Source organism: Pristis pectinata, chromosome 13 (genome assembly GCF_009764475.1).
Source record: "Pristis pectinata isolate sPriPec2 chromosome 13, sPriPec2.1.pri, whole genome shotgun sequence".
In the NCBI taxonomy this organism is placed as follows: domain Eukaryota; kingdom Metazoa; phylum Chordata; class Chondrichthyes; order Rhinopristiformes; family Pristidae; genus Pristis; species Pristis pectinata.
Genome location: NC_067417.1, coordinates 30,974,548 through 30,992,334, shown reverse-complemented (window position 1 = coordinate 30,992,334; position 17,787 = coordinate 30,974,548). Strand labels below are relative to the sequence as shown.

General features: G+C 41.0%; 1 protein-coding gene across 4 annotated transcripts in view; it reads left to right on the top strand.

Annotated features, from left to right (window-relative positions):
* Positions 1–17,787, top strand: part of znf423 (zinc finger protein 423) — a 295,490-nt gene that overhangs the window by 148,673 nt on the left and 129,030 nt on the right. For 3 of the 4 annotated variants that reach the window (XM_052028340.1, XM_052028339.1, XM_052028338.1), the window contains one exon: positions 265–349. In XM_052028340.1, coding sequence (XP_051884300.1) covers positions 265–349 — 85 coding nt within the window. The remainder of the gene's footprint in view (positions 1–264; positions 350–17,787) is intronic. The other variant, XM_052028341.1, reaches the window with a different exon arrangement.

The window sequence follows — 17,787 nt, the reverse complement described above, 5'->3', positions numbered from 1 at the left end:
TTAAAAGAATTTGTACAGTAGGAATAGAAATAAAAATCTTATGTTTGCAATATTGTGAAGAAGGAGTGTATATAAACATGTAAATATTATAAACCTGGGGGTTTGTTTATTAATTAGGCCCTGTAGTGTATACTTTTTGTAAGTACTTTAAGATTTCAATGTGGTACCACGTTGATTAGAATTGTATTCATTTAAATTGTTTTATACAATAATTTAGTACATCACAATAAACAATATTTTTTTCATATTATAATTGTTGGACAGAAGAAGACCTACCAGTGCATTAAGTGCCAGATGACTTTTGAGACTGAACGGGAAATACAGATCCATGTTGCAAATCATATGATTGGTAAGAAAAAAATGTTTTTATTTTATTCATTGAAATCATTTAATTTTTCTTTCAAAAAATGACTATGCCAATAAGTTGACTGAATTCTTGAAGAGCTGCAAGCCGCAGTAACCAATTGCATTGTGGTTTGAAATGGCAGGTATGGACATTCTATGGATCCTACTTTAGGTAGAGCTGAGACAATGTGGTAGGATTAAGTTTCACAAAATTTTAACTTTGCTGAACTTGTCTGTTAAGAAGCTGTATTTTTTTTAATAACTTGTGTTTGCATGGCTAATGCCAGAAGTTCAGGCTACTTCAAATTTGGCAACTTTCTGGTGTTATGCACTTCTGGGTTTTAATACAAGACTTATAATTTCTTTGGAACTTTGTCTGGTAAGGTTTTTGACTCGGCTCCGATTTTACAATTGCTACCTTGTCAGAAGAATGGCTGAAGCCCTATTCATTTGTTTAATTCAGGTTTTCACTGAACAGTTATGCCAACAGAGCAGGAGCTGATGTGAAGAATTTCCCAAACACAATGTTCAGTTCCTCCGTAAACCCCAGCAATGTACCCCACAAACAGGGCACAGTTGCCATGCTTGTTACAGTGCATGCAAACAGAAGTAAATACAACAAAAATCAGAAAGAACAATTTGAGTTTAACTAATTTTAAAGGCAAACACTAAGCACAAATGTGTGGAAGATGTTCTGATAGCTCAGTAGTTAACAACTGAAAGCTAATAGTTTCTGTTCCCATTTTTGGCCTGAGTTTGCTGATCTCCATTGGGAGAATTGTAGAACTATAATTGGCTGTAGTGTTCAAATACTAGGCAGAGGAAAAATCTTTGATCGTTATCCAGGAGTATATTGACTATATTCAGAAAGGGGTTCATAGGGTGTCATATTTCCCTCACCACCATATTCCTACCACACCTCCACCACATCCATAGTGAGGAGGTGTGATTCTGCTCAGTTGAAGGAGATATTGGAGAACTGTATTATATGAACTGCGTTCTAGCAAAAAGAGACTATAAGAGGCAGGTTGAAGAAGTGGTTAAAGCACAGAGAAAAGATTTTGAAGTGATATCCAATGATGTAGGACTTCAACTTTTTCATTGGTAAGTCAATCAATATGGACACAATCCTATACAAACCTGACACTGTTGCTATTGCAACAAAGCACTGAACTATATTTTAAGTTATTTTACTTCATAATTAATTTGCTGAAAAACAAGATTTTTGACTTGAAGTATAATTTAAATTAATGTTAAAATGAAGAATTGTGTAAGAAATGAAGAATAAATGCTCAGTACAATACTTGGAACTTTCATATCCTGAGAGTGTCATGAAATGGAGTTGGATTTTTAGAGTCATGGAGTCACAGCATACAAAATGGAAACAGGCCATTCGGCCCAACTTGTCCATGCTGACCAGTGGGCACCATTCTGTATTAATCCCTAGCACTTGGTCCTTAGCCTTCTATGCTTAAGCGATTCAAATGCTCATCTAGGCACTTCTTAAATGCTGTCAGTGACCCAGCTTTAACCACTCTCTACGGCAATGCATTCCTTGACTTTTTATCTGATTTCCAGACGGAAATGAGTAAAATGGAGTGGAGTGGGGTATGCCTACCAAATTGCAGGCCCTCTTTTAAAGTCTGCTGGGAATCAGCTCAGATATATTTAAATAGGGGACTGTGGGAACATGAACACATTATGCTTTAGTTGGATGCCGCTTGGAGAGTGATTTTTCAGTTGCTACATGTGAAAGGTAGTATTCCTTTCCATGCATCTGGATGTTTTTAATGCTTTAGAGTTCTGTCAGGAGTTTTGTGCTACTTCAGTTATATTTATAGTACAGCTTTGACAATAGGGACTTGGGTTTCCCAGTGGAAAACCCTCAATTTCTTTGTTTTAATAATAAATGGAACATGTAGGATTGAAGCCACTTAGAGTGAAGTATCATAGAGGATGCTTCATTCCAATGCATGCATTCCTACTCACCAGGGTTCACAGAGCAAGAGGGCCTTTTATTGATCATCAATGCTTCAGAAAATTGTGATTCTAATGCATCCCCTCCCCATTGCCTGACTGGTGAGTAATGGAAAGGTATGTCAACGAGTAGTTTAAGTCCAACAGCCCACTCCAGCTAGGAAAGCAGCATTTTGCAGGGCAATAGAATTTTGAATTTCTTTGCACTGGATCATTCCAGGTAGTCCCTGCTGCATATTAATCAGACCACAATTCAGCACTACATCAAAAAGTTTCAGGGAACCAGAGAAGCGAAGTGAAAGAGGTAGGTAGATACTGCCATGGCTTAATGGGCAAATGACAGTTGCAACCCCAAACTGTAAACCTCACATGTCAACCCCCTCAATTTTATGAATTGGAAAACCTTTCATTCTATTAATATATCGCTGATGTTCAATCGTAAACACCATTTCCCTGCATGTGAATGAACAATGCCCAGGAAACTGCATGATATTCTTATCGCTTGTTAATCCTCTTTGAGAGGTGCCATGCCTGGAATCAGGGTGCTGATTAGTAATCAGAATGATCTCCATGACTAATGACCTTCTTAGAAAGGGGTCAATACATGTAATGAGACTTGTACAAATACAATCTGACTATTGAAAAAGTTTGTGGTTATATGGCCTTTTCATGCCACAGACTCTTATAGCTAAGAAAATCAGTACTCCAGTACTCGTGGTAATGTTTGCACATAGCCAGGCTTCATGAGTTGCATTGAGATAAATGAACAGGTAATCTATTTCAATGGTGGTGTTTGGGGAATAAATATTGAATAATAAACACAGGAAAAGCCATTTCTCTTTCAATCACACCATAAATCTTATATTTCTACCTGAGAGTGCAGAGGAACCTCCAGTATCTCATCTGAAAGACAGCACCTCCAGCAAGGATGGCATAGTAGTGCTTCTGGTATAACTGCTGCCTCACAGGTCCAGAAACTGGGGTTCAATCCTGACCTTGGGTGTTGTTTGTGTGGAGTTTGCACATTCTTCCTGTCGCTGCCTGGGTCTCCCTTGGGTCCTCTGGTCCCCTCCCACTTGCCAGAGATGTGCTGGTTGGTAGCTTAACAGGTAACTGTAAATTATCCTTAGTGTGGCAAGTGCTTGGTGTTTATGGGCATGGGAGAGCAAATGCATTACAGGAAAAATAGATGAAGGAATGGGATTGAAGGAACTGCTCCAAGAGCTGGCATGTGCTGAATGGTCTCCTGAGAACGTGGAACAATGCAGTTCTCATTCAGTCTGGACTGAAATGCCACCTTGGATTACACCCTCATGTATCTCGACTGGAGCTTGATTCAGAACACTCTGACTACGTCAACACTGTTACCACTAAACCAATGCTGACAGTGAACAGATGATAGATGTTTCTGATTTTAGAGTTTAACTGCCACGATAAGTCTGATTCCACCATATTAATGAATGCTTGAACTATGTTAAGTAAAATTGCAGTTTAGATAGGCTTGCTGTCCCTTGAAGTTGAAGGGCCAATGATGCAGAGAAAGGGGTGAACTTGTTCTTCCACATCACTGAGATGATTGCACAGGGAAAAGGTATATTGTGGCAACTAGCAGTGAGAGACTGGGGAGCTCTCTCTGGCTTGGTCCTCTCAATGAAAGGGACTTGATACCACCTTTGTTTTCACTCTACATCTTTACAGAGCCTGTTGTTGCCAAAGACTTGAATGAAACACAAGACAGAATTCCAAATGTTCCCTGTCATCACCAGTATCTAAATTTACTTACTTGGCACAAAACTTAAGAGTGTCCTAAAAGCTTGGTTGCGTCGCACATGAAATTTAGGAGCTTTAGGTCTCCATGTGTGCACAAAATCCATTTAAGACTCGCAATCTTATCATATTTCCTTACAACATGGGAGGAAGCTGTTCAGCCCATTGAATCTGTGCTGACTCACAGAGCAATTCCATTCACTCCTTATTTTACCTGTGACTCCACCCTAACTTTCTTATACTTACTGACACTGGCAGTAGCTTACAATAATCAATTAACTAATCAACCAACACCTCTTCAGAAATGGCAACACTGGGGAAATTCACACAGTCACAGGAAAAAGGCGCAATCTACACACAGCAGCTCCAGAGGTCAGAATTGAACTTGGGTTGCTGGAGTTGTGAGTCAGAAGTCCTAACTGCTGTTTCACTGTGCCTCCCATAATGAATATACTTTACTGTGCCTCATTCATATTGAAAATTCAGTCAAGTGATGCATGTGGCCTGAAATAAGGAGGGGCGATATCAGTCATTTTTGTACCATGCGTATGCGCCTGCCTTGTGAAATTGGTCCATTTATGTGCAATTAGCAAATAGTGTGAGGCACACACAAGAAATTAGATCTAAAGAACAGCATTCATCTTCAAACATGTGTTATTTGAAGAGATTATCCATTACAGCAGGTTTGTTGAGTATTCACTTGGAGAACTTGTTGGGCTCAGCAGGATTGCACTTCAGGCTGTTTTTTTCTCTCTGTCATGTTGAAGCTGCCTTTCATCGCCCAAGATATGGGTGATTTAGTTGTACTTCACAAAGGAGGTCAAAAGTAAAGGGAGAAAGAACTTGGGACAAGAAGGTCTTTCCCTTATGATTCTTGCAGGTTTACTTGCTGCTATCTCCTCTGTCTTGAAGGATGACATATTTGGGATCAAGATTTTAAAAAGCAGTGATAAAAGAGATAACCCATCATTTACAAGAAGAGTTTCAGTCCAGCACACGTGCCTGGCTCACTCTTCCTTGGGAGGTGCAGGTTGCTGCAGTCCTCAGCTTCGTGGCCTCTTGATGTCAGTGGCTGATATACAGTATGTCATGTCTTTCTTTTTGCACCTGCACAGCATTCATGATGTGACAGATGCTGTCTGCTTTAGGAGTGGAGAATTCATTTCCTATCCGTTGAACAGAGAGAATCAGCCAGAATGGCAAATAGATTAGTTTAAATTACAGGTTTTCCAAAGACATTGGGAATGATGGACTGCACAGATGTTATGCTAAGTGTCCCACATGGAGGCACAGCAGAATGCCTCAAGAATCCCATGTGTGTAGCATTGACCAGAAGAATATATTGGTGGTGGTCACATGCTATTTGCATGTTGTGTCATTGTACCATATAACTGCCTGATAGTGACCATTATAAAGGTCTCATGATTTCACCCAACGTCCCAGTTATATCCTGGGAATGACCATTGTTCAAATATTTACTTGTCCAAGGTAGTTACTGCATCTGTTAGAGCATCTTGGTGTCTTATGTGCTTGGCATTGAGTTATTCAACTCATGTCCTTTGCACTGTCTACTAGATTTGTACTCCACAGAGACACTGCTATTTTCCCAAGGCAAGCTATTAGCCATCCCTGTCATCTGCTCTCGGGTAGATGGGCAACATGGTAGCGTATGGGGCGGCACGGTAGTGTAAAGCTATTATATTGCCAGGGATCTGGATTCAATTCTGGCCGCTGTCTGTAAGGAGTTTGTATGTTCTCCCTGTGACTGCATGGGTTTCCTCCAGGTGCTCTGGTTTCCTCCCACATTCCAAAGACATATGGGTTAGGAGTTGTGGGCATGCTATGTTGGTGCCGGAAGCATGGCGACAGTTCCGGGCTGCCCCCAGAACATTCTACGCAAAAGATGCATTTCGCTGTGTGTTTCGATGTACACGTGACTAATAAAGAAATCTTATCTAGATTGCTGTGGCGTCCTTACACCCACCAAACGTTATAGACCAATGCTGTTATGACAGCAGTCTGATTAGCAACCTGAGCTTGGGTGGCAGAAGTAAAAACTTCTTCTGCTATATCTCTGAAACATTGGGTGGCATCTCTGTATTACAGTGGCCACCACTTCCATGCCAGTGAGGATGGGCTTAAAACTCCATACAGTTATGGCATAAGAGGAGGGTGGACCATTGAGTTTTTAGCAGCTCTGAGTAAAGTGGTTTCATTGGGCCCATTCACTTGCACTTTCCCCATAATCCTGCAAGTTACTCTCTCTCAGATGCCTACCGAATTCCCTTTTTGAGGGCACCATAACATCATTGTTGAAGATAGTGTTGAGTGACAGGTGGTTTGGCATGATTTTCCTTAAAATGTAAATACTTTATAGTTCAGTAAGGTATCATAAGAAATAACAAAAGAAGCAAGAGTAAGCCATTTGACCCCTTATAGCTCCTCTGCTATTCAATTAAATCATGCCTGATTTTTTACTTCAGTGCCACTTTCTTACACTGACCCCTCAATCCTGCAAAAGTCTAAAATTCTGTCAGTCTCATTTGTGAATATACTGAGAGGTGGCATGTCCGCAGCCCATTTGAATAGTGAGTTCCAAAGATTTATCACCTGCTGGGTGAAGAAATTTCTTCTCATCTGGCTGACCCTTGGTTCTATACACCCTAGTAAGAAGAAACTTCTGCTCTGTATCAACCCTGTCTAGTCCCTTATTAACGCAGAGGTAATAGCCTGCACAATGTAGATAATTGCATTTACTCTTCTTTGACAAGATAGTGGAGGATAATTAATGCATAGTTTGTCTGGACTTTGTGGTAAAGCTATCAACATTCACTAATATTAAAGATTTGAATCAGATAACTGCTTCTAGAATTATAAATCAGGCAGTTTATTTCCGAATGTCAACCACCTCCAGAGGCTGCACAATAATGGGATCTTGCCCAATGTCTCATTGTTGAAGGACCTAGAATATCTGAAGTTGCTGCACTTAAACTTGGCAGAAAATGTGTAAGCTTGGCTGTGGTAGTTTAAGTGGTTGTTAAAAGAGTGGTCTCTTAATTACAGCTATGTAACTTTTCTGTAATTGAAAAGTTGAGTTAAGAAGTGTGGAATGTCATTTCTTAAGCTTTTAATTATTGTTGAAGAGTTTTAAAAATCAATTTTGCCGTTTTTACTTACTTAGTCCCATTTTTCTTGTTTTGTTTTCTGCACATAATTTGCCATTGAATTAATTATTCTAAATTACACTTCTTGGAGCAGAATTTCCATGCCTCATTAGGAGTTCTTCGATCTGAGATGCACAGATCCCCTGCAGAGCGCGGGATGCTAAAATGGATTTCTAATCACCACAAGTTTAGGTGCAAAAGACCATAGAAAGTCTGTGGGCAAGTTAAGTGTGATGAATAGCTGTTCATTCACCACTGACTTCAAAGTCCAGACCAGTATGCGCACAGTGAATTTGATTATGATGCAACATATGCACTGTACAGATTGTGTCAATCCAGCGTCCACTATTTTTGTAACACAAACTGATAATTTTATTTACATTTATTTTCCTTTCATTATGTCCACAGCTTTTGTGTTTGAAATGAGAGATTCTATTAATAAACCTGAATGAATACCAATCCCATAGTGAGTATGCTGAAGCTCTTCAAGAGAACTGACAGAAATTTGTAAATGTTGTGAATTGACAGGGATTGCAGTAGTCACTGGAGATTCGTATGAGAATGGTGAGGCCATCTGAAACTGAAGCAGATACAAAATGTATCACCATTTCATGCTTTATCGTTTATATTAACGAATGCCTGAATGCAAATGAATAGTGTGTGTGAACTGAAGGATCAGTTACCATTTTGGGAGAGTTTTGTTTGTTTTTCCAGATGAATGGGATGCTGGTGTTGGCTGCTGCAGCATCTTGTTTGTTTTTCATATCAGGGCTATCATCGCTCTGCTTTTTCCTTCATAAGTAATGATGACACTGAGAATGAGAAGTTTGTTGATTTACCTTACCAAAATATACCACAAGCATGAACTTTTAGGTTTAGTTTTTCACATTTTTGGTACATTCATTCTAGTACACAAGTTTGCTCAGCAAGAGGTCTTTCCTATCAAGCATAGTGCATTCGTTAATTTCTTGCCTTATAGTTCCTCGGGGACAGATGAACAATTGAAGCTGACATTTGTTTGCTGTAAAAATGCTGTATTCTGGGCAGAATTTATAGTGAGATTGTTTGTACATAGAACATAACATAGAACAGTACAACACAATACAGGCCCTTCAGCCCACAATGTGGTGCCGACCTTTAAACCTCACCTAATATTATCTAACCCCTTCCTCCCACATATCCCTCTATTTTAAATTCCTCCATATGCTTATCTAGTAATCTCTTGAATTTGACCAATGCACCTGCCTCCACCACAGCCCCAGGCAGCACATTCCATGCCCCAACCACTCTCTGGGTAAAAAAAACCTTCCTCTGATGTCTCCCTTGAACTTCCCACCCATTATTTTAAATCCATGCCCTCTTCTATTGAGCATTGCTGCCCTGGGAAAGAGGCGCTGGCTGTCCACTCTATCTATTCCTCTTAATATTTTGTACACCTCTGTATTGTCTCCTCTCATCCTCCTCCTCTCCAAAGAGTAAAGCCCTAGCTCCTTTAGTCTCTCCTCATAATGCATACTCTCTAAACCAGGCAGCATCCTGGTAAATCTCCTCTGCACCCTTTCCAACACTTCCACATCCTTCCTATAATGAGGTGACCAGAACTGGACACAATACTCTAAGTGTGGCCTAACCAGAGTTTTATAGAGCTGTATCATTATCTCGCGGCTCTTAAACTCGATCCCTCCACTTATGGAAGCTAACATCCCATAAGCTTTCTTAACTACCCTATCCACCTGTGAGGCAACTTTCAGGGATCTGTGGTTATGAACCCCCAGATCCCTCTGCTCCTCCACACTACCAAGAATCTTGCCATTAACTTTGTACTCTGCCTTGGAGTTTGTCCTTCCAAAGTGTACCACCTCACACTTCTCCGGATTGAACTCCATCTGCCACTTCTCAGCCCAGCTCTGCATCCTATCAATGTCCTTCTGCAATCTTCGACAATCCTCTACACTGTCCACAACACCACCGACCTTTGTATTGTCTACAAACTTGCCAACCCACCCTTTTACCCCCTCATCCAAGTCATTAATAAAAATCACAAAAAGCAGAGGTCCCTCCCAGAACCGATCCTTGTGGGACACCGCTAGTCACAGCCCTCCAGTTTGAATGCACTCCCTCTACCACAACCCTCTGCTTTCTACAGGCAAGCCAATTCTGAATCCACATGGCCAAGCTTCCCTGGATCCCATGCCCTCTGACCTTCTGAAGAAGCCTACCATGTGGAACCTTGTCAAATGCCTTACTAAAATCCATGTAGATCACATCTACTGCACTACCCTCATCAATCTGTCTGATCACCTCCTCAAAGAACCCTATCAGGCTTGTGAGACATGATCTGCCCTTCACAAAGCCATGCTGGCTGTCCCTGATCAGACCATGATTCTCTAAATGCCCATAGATCCTATCTCTAAGAATCCTATCCAACAGCTTGCCCACCACAGATGTAAGGCTCACTGGTCTATAATTCCCTGGACTATCCCTACTACCTTTTTTAAATAAGGGGACAACATTTGCCACTCTCCAATCCTCTGGTACCATTCCCGTGGACAACGAGGACTCAAAGATCCCAGTCAAGGCTCAGCAATCTCCTCCCTCGCCTCACGGAGCAGGCTGGGGAATATTCCGTCAGGCCCCGAGGACTTATCTGTCCTAATATTTTCTAACAGTTCCTCTCTCTTGATATCAACATGCTCTAGAACATTAACCTTACCAACACGGTCCTCAGCATCATCAAGGCCCCTCTCCTTGGTGAATACTGAAGAGAAGTATTCATTGAGGACCTCACCCACTTCCACAGCTTCCAAGCATGTCTTCCCACCTTTATCCCTAATCGGTCCTACCTTTACTCCCGTCATCTGCTCTTCACATGTGAAAAATGCCTTTGGGTTTTCCTTCACCCTACTCACCAAGGCCTTCTCATGTCCCCTTCTTGCTCTCCTCAGCCCCTTCTTAAGTTCCTTCCTTGCTACCCTATATTCCTCATGAGCCCTATCTGATCCTTGCTGCCTAAACCTTACGTATGCTGCCTTCTTCCTCCGAACTAGATGTTCCACCTCTCTTGTCAACCATGGTTCCTTCACCCTGCCATTCTTTCTCTGCCTCACAGGGACAAATTTATCCCTAACATCCTGCAAGAGATCCCTGAACAACGACCACATCTCCATCGTACATTTCCCTTCAAAAATGTCATCCCAATTCACACTCGCAAGTTCTAGCCTTATAGCCTCATAATTTGCCCTTCTCCAATTAAATATTTTCCTGTCGTCTTTGCTCCTATCCTTGTCCATGACAATGCTAAAGGTTAGGGAGCAGTGGTCACTGTCCCCCAAATGCTCACCCACTGAGAGATCTGTCACCTGACCCGGTTCATTACCTAATACAAGATCTAATATGGCATTCCCTCTAGTTAGCCTGTCACCATACTGTGACAGGAATGCGTCCTGGACACACTTAACAAACTCTGCCCCGTCTAAACCTTTGGTACTAAGCAGGTGCCAATCAATCTGTGGGAAGTTGAAGTTTCCCATGAAAACAACCCTGTTATTTTTGCACCTTTCCAAAATCTGCCTCCTGATCTGTTCCTCAGTATCCTTGTTGCTACCATGGGGCCTATAGAATACTCCCAGTAGAGTAACTGCTCCTTTCTTGTTCCCAACTTCCACCCATACTCAGCGAGGATCCTGCTACATTATTCACCCTTTCTGCAGCTGTAATAGTATCCCTGACCTCAAAGCCTCTCTATATGTTAGATCTGGCTTTACTCCATACACTTCTTCCACTGACCCATCCCTCTGGTTCCCATCCCCCTTGCAAACTAGTTTAAACCCTCCTGAACCACACTAGCAAACCTGTCTGCAAGGATATTGGTCCCCTTCGAGTTCAGGTGTAACCCGTCCAATCTGTACAGGTCCCACTTTCCCCAGTTGAGATCCCAATGATCCAAAAATCTAAAACCTTGCCCCCTGCACCAACTCCTCAGCCACACATTCACCTGCCATCTCCTCCTATTCTTACCTTCACTATTACATGGCACTGGCAGCAATCCTGAGATTGCTACCCTTGAGGTCCTGTTCTTCAGCCTTCTGCCTAGCTCCCTAAACTCACCTCTCAGGACCTCATCCTCTTTCTACCTATGTTGTTGGTACCAACATGTACCACAACTTCTGGCTGCTTTCCCTCCCTCACAAGAATGCTGTGGATCTGATCAGAGACATCGTGGACCCTGGCACCTGGGAGGCAACATACCATCCGGTCTCCTGTCTGTTCCCCTGACTATCGAGTCCCCTATCACTATTTCCCTCCTCTTCTCCTCCCTTCCCTTCTGAGCAGCAGGACCAGTCCCAGTGCAAGAGACCTGGCTACTGCTGTTTGATCCCAGTAGGTCATCCCCCTCAACAGCATCCAAAGCAGAATACCTGTTTTTAAGGGGAACAGCCCCCGGGGTCCTCTGCACTGTCTGCCTCTTCCCTTTCTCTTTCTTTCCCCTGACAGTCGCCCATCTATCTGCCTCCTGGACCCTAGAAGTACCTGCTGTAAGTGGGAGTGACTGCCTCCCGATGCACAGCATCTACCTAACTCTCTCCCTCCCTGATGCTTCACAGTGTTTGAAGCTGCGACTCCAGCTCATCAATTCTGAGCCAAGGTTCCTCCAGCCTCAAGCACTTATTGCAGATGTGGTCACCATGCACCACAGCAGGGTCCACTAGCTCCCACATCATGCAGCTGCAGCACATCACCTTGCCCTCCATCTGAACTTTTTTTTTCCTTACTGAGCTGTAGTCTACTTATAACAATAACAGTAAACCTTACCTTTACTTACCAGCTACTCACCAGTGTTGTTGCAGATAGCCTCCGTCTCTTGATGCCAAAGCCTGTTGTGCCAAGGCCACTCACCCTGACTCTGTCCACTCCGACAATGGCCATTCCAGATGTGCCAGATCTTTTCACAGTTTTTGACCAATCAAAATTTTAATGGAGGGTACAGACCATCCTTATCAATAAATACAGTAGGTGAGCATGTGCAAATGCAAGTCATTGAATTTTTAGGTTAATAAGGGAGTTGCAGTTGATGTGACATATGTGGACTTTGTGAGAGCCTGTCATAGTTGCATAGATAAGATTCATAATGTTGCATATTGTTGACTTGTGATTTAGGCCAGAGAGTAAGGTTTGGGGGGAGGTAACAGAATGGATAGCAAGTTAACTATGACACACAACACGTAGAGTACGGCTAGTTCCATAAGCCAGTGTAATATGGGAAGTTTTGTTCCACAAGGATCAGACCACTGTTGTTATCCATTTATAATAATGGTTTAAACTGGAATCAAAGGTACAATTTCTAAATTTGCATATTATGCCATTTTGGAAGATGTCATTAAGATAAGTGGAAATCAGTCCACAAGATTTATTTGCATTCAGGTGGACAAAATATTTTTACTTTTGAGTAGACAAGAAGTGGAGGCCATAAATACAAGGTTACTACTAAATCTGTTAGGATTCCAGAGCAACATCTTTACCCATACAGTGGTAAGAATGTGAAATGTGCTACCACAAGAGTAAGAGAGACAAATAGTGTTGATCCATTTAAAGGGAAGCTGGATAAGACTGGAGTTGAAGGCCATGCTAACAGGATTAGATAGATGATAGTGGTGAAGAAGCAACAGTATAGACGAGTTGAGCTGACTTGTTTATTTGTGTGCAGTAGATACAATGCAGCTCAAAATAACTTCCTTAAAATGCTGAATACAAAGGATGTTTGTATCTGGGGCATTTAAAAGTTTAAACATCAGAATTTGCTTAATGTGAAGAAGTCAACTGGGGACTACAACAAGCCAATTAAAATATGGATTTTTTTTAATATGAGCTTTTTAGTACACAGCCAGAATGCCCAAATCCCAGTCAGGCCCCACTGCCATTTTCTGTTTTGTTGGAGCAGTCTACGGCAGAACCCATATAACATTCAAGCTAGGAAGGAATTCTCTGACTTTGAAGAGCAGGCTAAAACTCCTTTCCACATCTCGGGGATATCATTGATCAGAAGCTGAACTATAGCATGTTGGAGACAGAGTATTCTGTTGTGAGCAGCTCATTTCCCGAATTTTGTCTCCACCATCTGCAGGTCAGGTTGGGAGTTGTATCTTATACTTGCCTGGATGCTTACAGCTCCAGTAAGATTCAAAAAGTTTGATACCATCCATGGAGAATTCACTTAACCAGTGCTCTGCTATTGGACTCAGTAACCACTTCTCTCCTTGGTGCATTGTGATGGTAGAATGTACCATCTAAATGAGTAATCCAGTGAGGTTATTTTGCCTTTACATCTCTCCCCAAAAGTTTTTACAACCAGTAAGGACAAGAACAGCAATGCTGAAGAATAACATTATTACTAATTCCCCTTGTATAACACCCAGCCTTTTATCAATGTTTGTTCATCATTGCAGATTCAGTATCCACTATCTTAAAACACAAATACTAGAGCAGTTTTGATGATGAGCTGTTATTTACCTGACTTAGGAGACTTGAATGGGGGTCAATTTCTTCAGAGGGTTGTTAATCTGGAATGTTTGGTCCTGGAGGCTTGTGGATGCTAAATTGTTGAATGTTCAAGAATTGGATAGATACATTTTTGGATTTAGTAACAAAGTAATCTCTGTCAATCTTGTTGATCTTGAGATCCACTTGGCTCATAAATATAATTATATCCTTGAGATGAAGAATATCACAGTCCAGTGTTAGAACTATAAACTGCCCCTTCTGTTCTGAGTCATCATAGCAGAGCAGATCTTAAAAACAGAAATGAAAGACTTTAGGATAAAGAGTGGTTGCCATCAAAGATGGACAAAATATCAGAACTGGAAGTCCATGAGTCACCTGCATGTGGTTTGAGGAAGATACTATATTGAAATTTGTAATCACAGCATTTATGGAAAATAAAATTAATATATTTTTGTTGACTTCTGCTCCCTGTTAAGAAGTATTTAGGCACTTGGTTGGTTTGAGTTTAGCTTGACTTTTTTTTTCTTGTCTAGTATTTTTAAATCCATGTAAAATTATAAGAATAGTTGCTTGTTTTTTATTTCTTGTGCTCTTTGTAATCATATTCTTATCATAAACTCATTCCACTAACCGAAGGAACAGCAATTCTTCACATTGAGTGCTATGTCCTTGTTCAAACCATAAGCCCATGCCTGTCACAAAATCATTTCCTTACCATAAAAATATGACCTAACAAACCCCTGTCAAATTGAAATTACAGCACCATCTGTTGCAGTATTTTTCCTTGCATTTGTGGCAATAGTCAGTTCTATATAGTTTGTGTGTTTCTGTTCGTGAGCTCTGGTGTATGCAAACGTATTTTTGACAAATACAGGACTGCAAATTATGGTTAAAAATAATTGTTCACTTAACCATGAACATTTATGTTGATAAAGATTATCTCTACTCTCATTATAAATACTTGCAAGATGGATAGCACATGGAAAGCCAGAAACTTTTTCAGCATCTATCTTTACATTTGAGGATTTTGAATGGTTGGAAGAGTGCACTGGTAAATTGTAGTCCATATATTGAAGGCAAATAGACAAACAAAGGGGAAGAAATCTACAGGCGTCCACGGAGAACCTTTTTTTGCCTTGATTCTTTACATCTTTTTTGTTCTTACTACGTGGTGGAATCAAGTTCTGGATGTAGCTGCAAGTCTTTGAAACCAGGAAACATAGAAGAGTAGCTTAGGAAAGTTACTTCAGCCCAGGCTCATGGACCACAATTACATACAGGGAATTATTAATTAATCAATTAACAGCAGAATTACATTTCATGAAGTTTACAGTCATGGGGTCAATTTCTGTTTCTCACTCTGCTTTACTTCCCCTTAGCTGTTCAGAAAATTCTTATCATTGATATGTTTTCTTTTCTTAAGATATTATTAATCAGCAATACTTATTTTGACAAAAGCATCATATTTGCTGCAGCTCCTTTATTTTCAGTTGCCTTGAGTAACTGATTAACTGAGTAACTTTACTCCATAGAGTTAAATTATTCAGCTTTAGGTGCACTGTCCTGTTATCTTTCAAAGTAAGTTAACCTCCACAACTTATGCGTAATTCCAGCAACTCCATGTGAAAATTACAATGATACTTATCATTTTAAGCAGTGTATTCTTGTGGCTGTACTTACCCAGTAACTTAAAGCACTCTTGCTATTTTAAACAGAGAGAGTTGTGAAAGTTTTCTGAGCAAAATACTTTCTTGGAAAGTCTTTGATTAGATTTGTGGATACTTTGTGTCAAAAAATACTAATTTCAAGTTGGAGCTATGATTTTATGAAAACATATGCTCTGTTAGGAAGGACTATCGATAATTAAAAGTGTGCTTCACAATTTACTCTTTTCCTTTGCTCAAAAGTAAACTTTGCACATTATCGTGCAATAGTGATTCAAACTCTATTTGCTAATTGCATAAAAATGTGAAACATCCTTAGTCTTATATAGGATAGGATCCAACCCTTGATCTTTTAAGAAAATACACCTGTTGATGTCCTACTGTTAATGCAGCTGCAGCAGTAAATTGTATACTCTTAAGATGTCTTCTTCAATCACCAGTTAAAACTGATATCTGGTGCTAAATCTTACCACAGTGTAGCAAATTTTTCTTATTCCTATATTCTGGGATTTAAGAGGAAGAGATCTTTCCTGTAGTTTGTTTGAACCCCAGAGATCAGTTTTCCACTACAATACTGAACAGTCTCAAATGTTGTCCTTAACAAAGTTGCTCTATCCCTTCTTGTTTTTGTTCTGTCTGCAGCTTTTAACATGCTTGAACACAGCATTCTTCTGCCAACAATGTCCAGCTGGACAGACCAGACTTACCTGATTTTCCTTTGTTGCCGGATAATTATTAGCAATGGCTTCTCTTCCTGGCTTGCACCATTACTCTCCTGTACCGGCCCCCTCCTACTTCTCATTTATATGCTGTCCCTCATCACCATCATCTAAAGGTGAAGCAGCAGTTTTCTACATTCCACAGGAATTTCCACAGCAATACCAAATGCTGAATCCCCACCATCTTCACTCTGCCACTGGCTTTGAACTGTCGACTTCTTATCTGGTATTTGGTAAGAGGAAATTTCCTCCAAATAAATGATGGAATGGCAAAGTTATCTGAAGGGTAAAATTTTCACACAGAGTTGTTGGTATTTGGAATGAGCTGGCCAAGTAGATGTTGGAGGCAGGAACAGTAACAACATTTAAGAGGCATCTGGACAGTTACTTCAATGAGCAAGGCATAGAGGGATATGGAATTAATGAAGGCAAGTGGGATTAGTATAGATAGATATGATGGTCGGCATAGACACGGTGGCCGAAGGAACTGTTTCTCTGCTGTACAACTCTATCATCAGTCTTTGCCTCAAGCTTTGTTCCTTAGCCAATTCCATCCCTCTTCCTTGCAACTGACTAAGGCAGAACCAGATTGTAACTATGGATGAGCTTCAAGCCACATATCTACTTCATTTGAACTTCCATCCCTTTGCCTCAGCTCAGCTCAGGGTGACACGGTAGTGTAGTGGTTCAATTCCTGCCACTGTCTGTAAGGAGTTTGGACGTTCTCCCCATGTCTGCGTGGGTTTCCTCCGGGTGCTCCGGTTTCCTCCCACATTCCAAAGATGTACGGGTTAGGAGTTGTGGGAATGCTATGTTGGCGCCGGAAGAGTGGCGACACTTGCGGGCTGCCCCCAGCACATTCTCAGTAACGCAAAAAGACGCATTTCACTGTGTGTTTTGATGTACTTGTGACTAATAAATAAATAGATCTGTTGTTGAAATCTTCACCCATGCTTTTGTTATTCATGGGTTTGACTATTCAGGCACTCAACTATTTAACCTGACATTCCATCTGTGTGCTTGAGATTGTCCAGTACCAAAATCAGCATGCTTCTTTCACATAGCATCATCGTGCTTAATGTCCAACATCAGCTGTTAGTTAATCAGCAACTCATGTTTAAAAATTTCATCATTGTTTCAAATAATTTCATGGCCTCGAACCCACCCACCCCCCCCCCCCCCCCCCCATCCATGTATCTTTATCTAGCTGTAACACCTTCCACCCACTCTACCCATCTAAACTCATCAATGTATCTGTACTCCTCTAACTCTGGCCTTGTAATCATCTTTGAATTTAATTGCTTTGGTGTTAATAGCTGTGCCTACACCTGCCATGGTATGGGTATTGGTTTATTCTTGTCACTTGTACTGAGGTACAGTGAGAAGCTGGTCTTACAAACCGATCGTACAGGTCAATTCACAACACAGTGCAGTTACATTGAGTCAGTACAGAGTGCATTGATGTAGTACAGGTAAAGACAATAACAGTTCAGAGTAAAGTGTCACAGCTACAGATAAAATGCAGTGCAATAAGGTGCGAGGTCACTACAAGGTAGATCGTGAGGTCATAGTCCATCACATTGTTTAAGGGAAGTCCAATAGTCTTATCACAATGGGGTAGAAGCTGTCCTTAAGTCTGGTGGTACGTGCCTT